Source organism: Labrus mixtus, chromosome 18, assembly GCF_963584025.1.
Source record: "Labrus mixtus chromosome 18, fLabMix1.1, whole genome shotgun sequence".
NCBI lineage: Eukaryota > Metazoa > Chordata > Actinopteri > Labriformes > Labridae > Labrus > Labrus mixtus.
The window spans coordinates 2,270,894-2,283,636 of NC_083629.1; the positions used below are offsets into that span (position 1 = coordinate 2,270,894).

A 12,743-nucleotide genomic window follows, 5' to 3' on the forward strand; every position below is an offset into this window, starting at 1 on the left:
CCGAACCTTATTCCTATAAAAGTGAATACAAACAAAAAGAGAAATACAACATTGAAAGTATACAAGTATACAATTCACTCACTGACATTGCACACACAAAAAATATTAATCTTTATTACTAATACTTCATGAAGGTTATAAAATCAGTATAGTAAATTATGAAATCAGTCAGTCAAAAGTCTGTTTTATAGAAAGATGCTGCGGCCAGTCAAACAGTGGGAATGAACCAAGACGTCCAGGTCAAACCTTATTTCCCAAAGCCACAAAAATAAGGCATCATAAAGAACCATCATAAAAAATTATTTAACACCATGTGAGCTTGCTTCCCCCAGTTCTTCTAGTTAGATCACTCACCTATAATCAAGTCCAGTGTTGATGACTCACGTCACCTTTTGAAAAGCCGGATTGAGCCAACCCAGAAAAAAAAAACGACACAAATTTTGAGAAACATCCATTGCTTTTGCGATAATATTTAGTTCATTCTAAGTCTAGAGTTGCTATTGTTAAATCTTTAGATAAAACTATGTTGTCTCTGTCCAGTTTTTGAACAGCATTATCCCACTTAATGCTCTGGTTTCATCTAACTGGTTTATGATCAAAATGATTCACTTCTAATGGTTTCCATCTTATCGGCATGTAACTTAAAACTCAAAAAGACTATACTGTAGTTCTTCCTGTCAAAAATCATTTTTTGTTAACCTATTTCCTTATAAGGACCTCTCTCCATAACATCTGGAGAATCAAATGAAACACATTCTTTCAGATGTAGGACTAAAGAGGAAGTTGAATGTTCCCATTATTTATTACATAAAGCTCATGTCACATGTGTAACTGCTTTGTTTCCTCTTTGTCTGGGAGTCTCCCAGCCTGCTGTGTGCATTCCTTTCCTCCATTCAGCTGCTTTATTCTGGTTCAAACAGAGGTCCTGTTTTCACTCTGCCTCAGAGCTGATTGTGATCAGCAGGCTTGATACATAATATGTGTTTTTCAAATGAGCTGTGGGTGTGAATTAAGTTTTGTTCAGTCACACTGAAACTGAAAATAACAGAGGTGTAATATGTTAAACTGATTGTCACAGTTGTTGCATAGTATAATATTATTTATTTCACACTTTGTATAGCTTGGTAAATATCAGTGTGTGCAATGTTTTGCATGGGTTCTGTTTTCTGCTCTTCTCTTATGCAGATACGTGTGGTTGTGTGTGTGCATTTTTCCGAGCAGAATCCTGAAATGTTTCTCCACAGCAGCTAACATGACAGTAGAGCACACAGGCTGAGCTTCCCAGTCGAACTGGTCACACAGTCTGAACAATGGCACGCACAAGAAGCCCTCTGGAGTTTCCCTCAGGCCTCAGCAACATCACGTTCGACTTGATGTTTGTTTTTAAAGGGGCAGGTCACAGCCTCTCAAAGTCATGCGGCCTTAATCGAGAACTTGGAGTCCCTCCATCTTATCTGCAAAGGAAGTGAATGAGAGATTTGATCCTGGAGTTATTAGAGGCACTGTCACAGAATCAGTATTATCCTCTTCTCAGTAACATCATTCACTATGTTTAGAAATAGTTGGCACAATGTTGAGAACGGTTAGTAAATACCTCTGACCTCTGACCTCTGTGCTTGCAAGAAACGTATCCAAAATGCACCAGAATAATGCTAAGGTCCATATTATTAACTGATGTCAATGGATTTATATCATCTTATATCAGCTTAATATCATAACAACATTTTGTAAACAAACATGACCTTGAGCTGTTTCTAAAAAAAGGGGTGGTAGTACTCCTATCGGGGTACTTTGGAAAACTGCAGGGGGTCATAATATTATCATATTATTCTGAAATCATATCGATATTAATCATAATCCCTAAAACAATTATTGCAGTAGTTACCTGTAGTCAACTCTCACAACATACACAGAAGGATTATGTGTGTTTGTGTTTCTGAGAAGCATGTTTTGATATTGCATGACATTTTGAAGAATTGTTTTCCTGCATTGTTAAATCATCAGAATAACTCTGAGAGAAAGAGTGAAAAACAAAGCAAAGGCAGAGCCTACAAAATTCTGTCAGTTTCAGGTTAAACCAACAAAAAGCTTTGTCCTTTTCCCCGGGGAGAAATAAGCCAACCGCTGCAGGAATGATGCTCATCTCTAAGTGTTTTTAAGTGACAAGGTTCTTGTTCAGTAAATACAAACTTCTTTTGCAATGCTGTAATTTTTTCTTAGTAAAGGCTTTATTTTTATTTTTACAAAAGTTTTAAGAACCAATGAACTTCTGATGGTGTCAGAAAAACTCAGAACAGGCATATTTTTCTTCTTCTTCTTGTGATAGTCATATCAGGTTCCCTGTGTGGTAAACAATGTGAAATGACATCGCAAAAAACACTTAAAGATTTGGAGGAAACTCCTGTTCATGCTACAGCATCCCTCCTGCAGGTCCTCCCACCCACTTCTATCTGCTGAGCAGCATTTTCTCTCTTGATTCAGCGGGGGCTTGCTATCAAATGTGCACTTTATATGCAGCCAGTTCTTACTCATGTCAAAACAGTGACTCTAAAATGTGCAAACTAACAAGAGGAAAAACAACATTTTAGAGGCTTGTGCTTTTAGTTACTTTTATTTCCTGGACTTCAGTGTTTCCCCTTTTGCAGAATAAAGCACTTTAAGTGACTTTAAAGCTGACTTCTTCATTTTATTCTTGACGAGGTTGACTCAGAAATGTTGCTTAAGTGAAGTTAGCTTTTTCACTGTTACCAACTTCAAAAAGCCAATTCCATCGAGATATGAGCTGTATTGGTCTGGCCCCAGGCAACTGCAAGTGCATAGTTTTAATGACCATGGTTGTGGAAATATGCAATTGAAATAGTCTTAGGGCTAAGTAAAGACTTAAATAATGCACATATGTGTATTTAAGTGCAGCAAATGTAGCCTGCAAAACGACGTTGCTCTCTGGGTGACAGACTGAGGAGTGTATTTATATATGTCTCAATAGAAATCCCCTCTTGGAGCCAGCCTTCTGTATGCTGTTATTCTAAGTGACCGTTTTGGAAATCCCCCACCTAGCTGGGAGCTGTTAGCCCCGCCCCTCTGAGCTGTTAGCCCCGCCCCTCTGCAGCCACATACAGAGCTTTACAGACTGCTGCACGACTCCGCTGGGCAGCACACAGTTAAGATCACCTGAACAACAAACAGTCATGGACCTCCATAGGACCAGCATACTAAACCAAATGGATTACAGTCGGGATTCTAAAGAAGGGAAGCCGGTTCAGTCGATGGAAGAACGGCTCGACAGCGGCTTGGACTCGCTGAAGGAAGAGGAGTACCAGGCTGTGGCGGCCGAGATCCGTCGGCTCCAGGTGGACTGTGAGCCGCCGAAGCAGCAGCAGCCTCCCGCTGTAACCGGAGAGCTGCAGGCATGGAAAACACAGATCACGGAGGACGGAGACACGTAAGTTAGAACAAGTAATATCTTTACAGTGTTAAAGAATAAGGAAGAATTTAGAGTTTCGGGGTATAGCTGGTAGTATCGCTTGAGTAGGCCCAGTTCAAGTCTTTGAGGTAATTTGATCCCTTTCCTGTTGGGAATGTCTTCCTCTGTCATTACAATGCACAGGCCCAGGCCTGACAAAACCCGCAATGGGGCCTCACTTTTAAACATTAGTGTTTATTAAAGTACACTGCTGCAGTGTTAGCAACACGTAGAATAAAAGTTACGTTTGTTGAAGAGTGTAGTTTGTCGCGGGACACGGTGGTTTTAGAGGTAAACAAAAGGCTATTATCAGGAGGTGATTTACTATGGCCGCGGGTCAGACTGGGAAAGTCCCGGGCGCGCCGCCGCCAAGAAATCCGACCGAAGCGCGCTCCCGTGAAGCGAGAAGCAGGGGAAAAGTAGAAAAAAGATGACTTAAATTACATAAATTGTAGGCTGTGGATGTGAGGAAGAAAAACGTGCTTTGAAATATGTCTGCGGCTTGTTTCTATTTAAAAAAAAAAAAACAAAAAAAAAACCATGGGGGACCAACACTGAAAGCCACTCAAATGTTATTTTAGTTTTAATAGAATCCATCCGCCGTGAAATATAGTCCGGACTCTACAATGTTGTTACTGTTTCCTCCCGTGTAAGAAGTGATGCGCTGTTGGGTCACAGTTGAACAACGTGACTTTGATAACTCAGACTCTTTCAAACTAATGAAACTGGAGCTAAATTACAGTAGTTTACAATTGAGGACAGTAAAAGCTTTTAAAGGGGACAATTTTTAATCTAGCTCTTAAACTTAATGGTCTTTAATGAAATATACCTATGTATTTGGATCCCCCTTATGCATAAGCTAGGTTGCCAATAATTTCCCTTTGGTCCACACAAATAAAAAATATATCACTGCATACGAAATATCTATTACACTAATTTTCTTTTGATACTTCAAATTAAGAATCTTCTGTATAACATTAAAACTTTGTGAACTTAAGGTGTTTTAAGATTTGGTAGAGGGTTTTTAAAGTCAGAATTGGGTTTATTGCCAAGTAGATTTATACTGTCTGTCTGAGTGCATAACATTAATCACAAGTGATTCTTCTGCAACACAATGTGGTGTGGATTAAAAACATTAATCATGTGATTTTACCTGATCACAAAGGTTCCCATCACTATCTATCCTTTGTTTTCTTGAACATTTTTTTTTTGTTTTTTTAGTCTGTTATTGATTTTATTCTTTACATGTACAGTAACAAGTCCCTTATTTTACTTTGTGTGTCTTTAGGCTGCTCCACCTGGCCATTATCCACGAGGCCAAGGACTACATCAGAAAGATGATAGACCTGTCCAAGAACACAGACTTCCTCAACACACAAAATGACCAGAGACAGGTACATGAGCTACCTCTAAAGACAAAAAGTGTTTCCTTGTCCACCTCATCTGCTCTACCTCTGTCTTCTCCACGTCATTCTGTTGTGTTGTAAAAAAAAAAAAACTGAGGCTATGATCACTTCAACAATTATTATACTCATGAACTCACCTGCCATTTCCCCTCTGTAGACTCCTCTGCATTTAGCTGTAATAACGAACCAGGCAGACGTGTGCGAGCGCCTCCTGGTATCCGGCTGTGACCCCACGCTGGTGGACGACAGCGGGGACACACCTCTTCATATCGCCTGTCGCCATGGTAACCTGCTCTGCTTCAGCGTCATCACACAAAACTGTCAAACGGAGCATCTACACAAAGTGATGGCCGCCTGCAACTACCATGGTGAGACTTCCTGAACTGATGTGGTTCTGACTTTCCTTTTTCGTCCCTGTTCTTTTCTACACTTTGGACAAACTGATTATTCTTAGAAACACTTCTGTTGTCGTTATTAAACCTCCTCATGTGCAAGTCAGGGCAGTGATGGATTTAATTATAATGATTCAATGGAAAAACAATAAAACACTAATTTGCTGCTCGTATTTCTTATGGAGGAATGGTGGCCATCATATTTACTGCCCTTTATTCCTGAACACTAATTTGGAGAATGGAAACATTACAGGAAGCAAAGGGGAATACCACAGCCATTTGTGCCTTCACATCCTTACATAAAAAACATCTATTACGAGGCACACAGTGTCAGATGCTCAGGCTCCAAATAGAACATTGAATGGCTTTAAATTTAGACTTAATCACAAATATGTTTCAGCCTCATGTGTTTGCATTTTTGGCTTTTTGAAGATCTCTTATGGGAATCAAAGTCTGTGGGGTTTTTTAGACATCTGCATTAACACTTCAGAATGATCTATATATTAATACTTTAAGTTAAATGCTATTTACGTTTTCACTCTGACTTACTAACGTTTTAATCTAACAGTGTAAACATATATGCTGGTCAGATGTCTGTTATAAAACTCTTCCTCTTATTTGTTTTTTCAGGTCAGAACTGCCTCCACCTGGTCTCAGTTCAGGGCTTCCTCTCTCTGGTGGAGAATATGGTGGATCTAGGAGCTGACATTGATGCAAAGGTAAACCACCTGAAGATGATAGTAAAGCTAAGAACAGTCATGTTAAGACAGTAGCAGGGGAACATCCAGCCCAGACACTAAAATATTGTGTTCCCTCCTCGTCTTACAGGAGCAGCGTAACGGCCGCGGCGCCCTCCACCTGGCTGTGGACCAGCAGAACCTCTCGCTGGTGAAACTACTGTTGAAGAAAGGAGCGGACCCAAACCTCCTCACCTCCGGAGGTCACACCCCTTACCACCTGACCTACGGCCGCGACAATGACGACATCAGGAAAGAACTGTTCTCGCTGACAAAGCCCGACCTGAGGGAGCTGCCCGACAGCGAATCAGACGACAGCGAGGCAGAGGAGGACGAGGAGTCTGATGACGAGGTGGGTGTTGAAATTTTTAGCTGTAACATCAACGTTTTTTCTTGCTGATTTATAACCACTTTCCTGTCCTGTGTTTTTGCTTTTGTAGGTGAGTTATGACGACATTCAGTGGAATGGACATTAGCAGGAAATGAGAGAGAGAGAGTGAGGAAGTTACAGAGGCAGGAGGCTGTGATGATGAGAAATGGCTCGGCATGTCTACTTCTTCCTGCAATGACGTCACAAGGGCCTGATGGTGTGGGCGACACGGCGCCAAGCGTGTGCGCTGGCACAGCAGATGGACAGGCAGCTACAAAAAGGAGAATCAAAAAAGAGACTGACGTTCAAAATAACCAATAAGTCTACTCCGGGCGCTGCAGGAGAGCAAACGCACGCTGAGGTGTGAATATATGATGGGATATGGTTTGCTGTACAGTATGCTGCAGGGATCGCTTGTATTCTGTGTCTTCATTTGTCACAAGAACATCCATCCACACAGATGTACCTGCAACAGCTCTGTTGTATGATATTGTAAATGCTGTGTATAAAAAGATGTATTTTTTATGGAAGCTGTGAATGTGTAGAGTTAAGCAGGTTGTACTATAAATTTCAAGACAGCAAACAGTCCAGCACACTCCAGTTAAATTAAAAACACTCGTATTTAACAGTAAAAACTTGAGTATATTTGTGGAGTCTGATGCATGAAGAGGAAACAGATGGCATGTGAGTGGAAAATTCCTGGATGGCAACTGTGATACTAATTTTGGACAATAATGCAATAATAATTAGACATCATAAACTTGGTAATATTATAATATTAAAACCATAAGGAATCAGCCGTGTCGGACAATATAAAAGGGCTGCAGTTATATGGGGATGTAGTTGAGTCACTAAGCAGTCAGTGCGTCTGTTACTATAAAAACCTCAGCTGAAGTATGACAGCTGAGTTTCAGTTCAGACTGGCCACTCTTATTTTTATATGATGCATGTCACGCAGGAAAGGACTGATAAGTCGTCAACACGTCTCCACTGAATGAGGAACTGGCGCCCTGTTGAGCTTGCAACACAGTTCCTCCTTGCTTTGTGTGTGTGTGTCGCAGAAAGAGATAAGAGAGGCAAAGGGAATTTTTTTTCTGTGTGGAATGGGGTGGATTGCTCAGTCAACTAAGTCAGGAAGTTTTTTTTTTTCATGGGTGGGGCTACTGTGGAAGGACAGGAAATTCCCAGGAACAGAACACTCAGCTGTTCATGACATTCCTGCCTCTCATTGCTCCAAAGAAGGGAATCTCCGCCGAATAACAGGATGTTTCAGTAACTTCAGGACAGAAGATGAAGGGAGTTTTTACTCAAAGCCAAGTTTAAATGGATATCAAACGTCAACGTAAAATACACTTACACAAGATGATTGTAGATAGACTCAAAACACAGCAGATCAGGAACCATCTCAGTGTGTTTACACATTGCAAATGAGATCTTGTGATGGCTCTAAAGACAACACTAGTACAAAATAATACAAATTATGGGTATTTTTTTTAAAATCTGTGCATAAATTAACACTTTATTCTCCTCTAATATATTGATAACTGCATCTTTCATACAAATGAAACATACTATTATTTTCTGCTTACTTAAGAATGCATGCAATGTTTTGGGATCTACAACCACAGTGACAGGCAACAAGTCCAAATAAAACAGCAGCCGTGGAACTGCTATTAATATTCTAATAGCAGCACTTAAAGAATTTCCTGCTCACCCAAAAGGAAAGTATTAATATGTACCTTGTAATACGCCCAACAAAGCACAAACTAACACATGGAAACTTTAGTGTTCAATAAAAACATTGTTTATTAGAAGTGTAGTTATGTACAGCAGTTTCAGATAAGGGGAGGAGGATTCAAACACAAAGGGAAAATGAAAAAATTAGAGATTCTTATTGATGTTGACCTGAGCTGATCTTTGCAGGAGGAGTAGTGACAGTGATGATCGGCACTGGAAAATTGGAGAATTCCCACAGCTGTTTTTTTTTTGGGGTTATCACAAATTACATCAGAGCACAAACACCACCCTGTACTAAACACACGAGAGAGAGAGACTTTGAAGCTGAAGAATTAAATGAGAGATACACGTGGCAGCCCTGAGTAAAGAGTGGAAGCACTGTTTGAATACAGTGACTCAAGAAGCTGCACAGAGTCCTCGTTGAGAAAGAGGTAAAAAGAGATATTGTGCTGTAGGGGACACTGTAACCGTAGCTGCATCTTTATATTGTTGAATTGAATGTCCAGCATCTTTCTCAGTTTGGGGACAAGGACAAAAAGTAGAGGTCAATATTAGGACAATGGCATCCAGGCAGATCCTGGCTGTGACAACAGAGGATGGAGGAGGGGTAAGTGCCAGCGCCACCTGGTGAAAAATGGCCAAAAATGTTGATCATTGTTGATCTTTTTGTTTTGGTCTCGTCTCTCCTGAACAAGATTATTCCAACTCTTTTATGTTTCTTTTAGACAAAACCTTTTCGTGTGTTGCTGTACACTTTCCTCACTCTCTCTCGGATAGAGCCACTAGATGAACATCAATCTCAGCCTCTGACAGAATCCTGAAACACAAACACACCAGTTAACAGTTTACATTTTTTCTGCCAGATTTTCTGGGCCCAACACTCACAAATCTGCACTTTACAGTAATACCCAATTGCTGCACAAACCTCACAGCAGTATCAGTAATGGGTGAGCTGATCCCTATAAAAGGTTGTCATATGTGTCTCAAAAAAATACTATACAGGTTGGGCTTCATTTTATTCTAAACATTTCAACAGCAGCAGCTATTCATTAAAAAAAAGTAATTAATCTGTTACCAGAACACATTCTTTACTTGTGAGTATCAAGGTATTTGCTATTATTATTACAGAAAGGTGCTCACTTGAATCGAGATTCCTGTTTAGTGATGACTCCCACCTCCAGCTCTGAGGGCTTGAAGTCGATGGACAGAACGGTTGACAGGCAAGAGATAGCTGTCTGTTGTGGAAGAGAGAGGGAGTTTATGGTAAAGAGCATGACACAAAGACATGAACTAAAAACAGCATCTGAAATGTAGATCCATTTGCAAACAGCATTCAAATATATATATATATATACATATATATATACATATATATAAATATAAGAGATGTGTGTACTTGATAACAGAGTAATATATGAGTGATGTAATTGTATGCTCTCTGTCCTGTCTCTAAAATAAAGGCATGGAAAGCCCAAACATAAACATTTAAGCAAAAAAATGTATAATTCCAACCCCCCCCAAAAATTGCCAAAGCAATTCCATGAGATTCCAAAAACTCCATAACAATGAACAAGCCTGCGTTGTAACACCTCCATTTCTTACCACTGGGGTTGTTGTACAATGTGGACATATGAACAAGATATCACAGGTTACTATAATAATATGCAACAAATGAAGTATATGTGCGTCCTACCTCTATAGTGTGCTCATAGGTCAAATCAAGCTTCTTCTTGAGTTTCTTCTCCAGGAAGCTGGTGGCCTCAGTCTGTTTGACTCCTGCTGCAGTGGCCTTAAAGCCACAGTAATAGCCAGCTGGATCACACTTGTAAAGCTGCGGACCCAACTCTTCATCCAGCCCAACCACCATCATACCTGGAATGAGGTAGGAAGGCAGAGGGAATTTAAGTCAGGCAGAAGGAACAAAGAGAGTCCTTTTTTTTTTTTTTAAACATCTGGGTTGGATTCTTGATAGCTTACAAAACACTTAGAATCATTGTTTGATCTAAAATGTCCCTTGGATCCATCAAAAACACTTTTCCAATGTTGTTTAAGAGCACAAGAGCTTAACCAATATCAGTTTGCAAAGATACAAGATGTGAAATGGAACTGCAAAATGCTGATATTTCGAGCTAACATTCAAAATGTGGCTCCAATGAAAACTCTCTGAAACACAATTTACACAACAACAGAGCTCTAAACCCTTCACACAAACAACACTATAGCAAACAAGGTTTATGTGTAGATATTTAAAAAAAGTCATACAGTACCAACTCTGGTCAATAAAATATTTTTTTATAATTTGGAAGGAGATAAAAAATATTCCAAACATTTTTAACATCTTGGTTTTAACCCTTTAAAACGACCGATGATCAAGGACATGATTCTGTAACACACATGCACAATACTCACAGCAGCCTAGCGGCCTCATCTCCGCGTTTTGGGTGTAGACTTGGGAGATATCTGCCATGCGTTTGCACAACATGTCCACAGGGATCTCATAGCCGTACTTATACATCCAGTTAGCTGCTTCATATCGTGCCCTCTGCACCTGAGACCGGCTATCAGCTAGAGATAGAAAAAGCATTTCAGTAAAAAAAATGTAAGAATGCACACATTTATCAGGGAATATCACATAACTGTGCTGTTTCTTTTCATTGATACAAAATTGTTCTTTATTTAAACACATCCATGAGACAACCGGAATACAAGAGGATGATTATCCCTGGCATTGAAATACTAAAGGGGTTTTAGCCATGAGGTTTTTTTGTCTGTGTTTACTATACTGAATTTACTGTTTTAAAAATAGGTTGGTCATTTTTATTTTCTGCTGCACTAAAGGTTTGCACCAGCCTAGATGATCATGATGATTGAGATATTTCTAGCACTAAAAGATTCTGGGGAACAAATGGGCCATGGGAATCTGTTAGGAATGGCTCAAAACTTTGGGTTTTCAGTTATGCATCAGAACATCAGTTATACTAGACATTGCTTACCAGTCATGCCGGTCATAACGCAGCCAATGTTGTCTGTAATTCTAAACAGATGTGTGACGGTCAAAGCATCCAGCAGCTTGTCCTGGGAAAAAAAACACAAGACAAACAAAGAGATTTTCAACAGAGAAATGTAGACACCAACCATAATGACAACAGTGGAAGGTGACCGCATGTGAAGACACAGTAACAAAAACTTCTATGAGTTTGTAATGTATACTGACTGGGACTTTCTTTTGTGTGACAATCACAACACAGTCCTTTCCTCTGACCGCAACAGACGTCAGTCCTCCCTGGTTGATGGCCTTGAAAGCATACTCTGTTGAAAGATAGAAGGAGAAACACAGTCAGAAGCAAAGTAGTAAGTAAGTCTAAGAAGCAAGTATCTCTAATTTTTAACCATTCAGGTTAACATTACTTTTTGGGAGCACCAAAGATTAATGCCAGCTTTATTGGGCATATAAAGGTACATACACACAACTCTTTTTGTCTATATATATATATATATATATATACCCTGATACACTCTGTCTTTAGACGAAGCAAACCTTGTCTTACAGGAGCTTACAAAGGGATCCGTCATAGCCAGGTTTGTTTTTGATTAAGGAATAAGAGTCCCATTAGTAGTTGTAAACACGTATAATTGGAGTTTCAATGAAATGAATATTGTGAGTGATACATAACTGTCAAAATGTGCCATTTTAACTACAATTCTAATTAAATAATGTTGCTTACTGTGGCCTTAACCTCCTATGAATCATTAAAATCCTTCAAGAAACAAAAACTTTATCTTAGCAATTTGATATAAGGTCTTGTGAGAATTGTTGAAAATTGTAGGAATCCTAAAGGCTTTAATTGGAAATAAAAGAGTTTCCCAACAGGACTATACTATAGCTTTTCGATATTATTTCTAAAAATGTATTTCATAATTTTATGTGAATTTTAAGAGATTCCATTGAAATAAGAAATAAAAAGTATAATTTTGGTTAAAGTTATGGTTGTTCCAGGTCTTATACATAATAGTAATAATAGACTTAATAGTAATATACTTAAAATAGAAGAATGAGGAATCATAACTTAAAATGTACTTAAGGTCAACAGCTACTACATAGCATTTATGCAGCTAGAGTAGGTAGCACAACTGCAACTAAACGTGTGTGTGTGTGTGTGTGTGTGTGTGTGGGGGGGGGGGGGGGGGGGGGGTTAAGTGTATTTATTAAGTGACTCCGACGACAATATGACATTGCACATCAATAGTGTTTTCGAAATGATACTGGAATATGAAAGAGCTATTAGCTAATGTTAGCTTGTTAGCTTGATGACAGAGCATGTTGAGTTTGGTTTCTCACTTACCGACTTGGTAAAGTCTTCCCTCCGGAGAGAAGATGGTAATATGGCGGTCAAACCCTGCACTTGACCCTCGAGACATGACGGCTGGAAATAAGGGAGGTAAACAGACGTTGACTTGAAGATGAAACTAAAACTGAGATGCAAAAGAAGCAAAACATGGATTTACTCCGGATGTGACGTATCAGTTCTAAATCTCATATCCGGGTCAGCAACGCAGCTTCGACTCTTGTGCCCATGGTGACAACAACCATACTGCTCCTTTCCCTGTTGTTTTCTGATTATTTTATTTTGACAAAAG

The 12,743-nt window shown here is 39.5% G+C and overlaps 2 protein-coding genes across 2 annotated transcripts; one reads left to right on the forward strand and one right to left on the reverse strand.

The window, feature by feature from the left end:
- Positions 1-3,110: 3,110 nt before the first annotated feature.
- nfkbiab (nuclear factor of kappa light polypeptide gene enhancer in B-cells inhibitor, alpha b) lies at positions 3,111-7,003 on the forward strand. Its single transcript, XM_061063899.1, has 6 exons — positions 3,111-3,442; positions 4,752-4,857; positions 5,027-5,237; positions 5,892-5,980; positions 6,090-6,350; positions 6,439-7,003. Exons 1-6 carry the CDS (start codon positions 3,189-3,191, stop codon positions 6,472-6,474), a joined length of 957 nt encoding a protein of 318 aa, XP_060919882.1. The 5' UTR covers positions 3,111-3,188; the 3' UTR covers positions 6,475-7,003.
- A 1,153-nt stretch (positions 7,004-8,156) lies between these two features.
- On the reverse strand, positions 8,157-12,646 carry psma6a (proteasome 20S subunit alpha 6a). The gene is made up of 7 exons (XM_061063900.1): positions 12,449-12,646; positions 11,320-11,414; positions 11,099-11,180; positions 10,515-10,670; positions 9,799-9,977; positions 9,246-9,340; positions 8,157-8,922 (listed from the first exon to the last, which is right to left on the reverse strand). The coding sequence occupies exons 1-7, from the start codon at positions 12,522-12,524 to the stop codon at positions 8,865-8,867; spliced, it is 741 nt and encodes a 246-aa protein (XP_060919883.1). The 5' UTR covers positions 12,525-12,646; the 3' UTR covers positions 8,157-8,864.
- Positions 12,647-12,743: the final 97 nt, after the last annotated feature.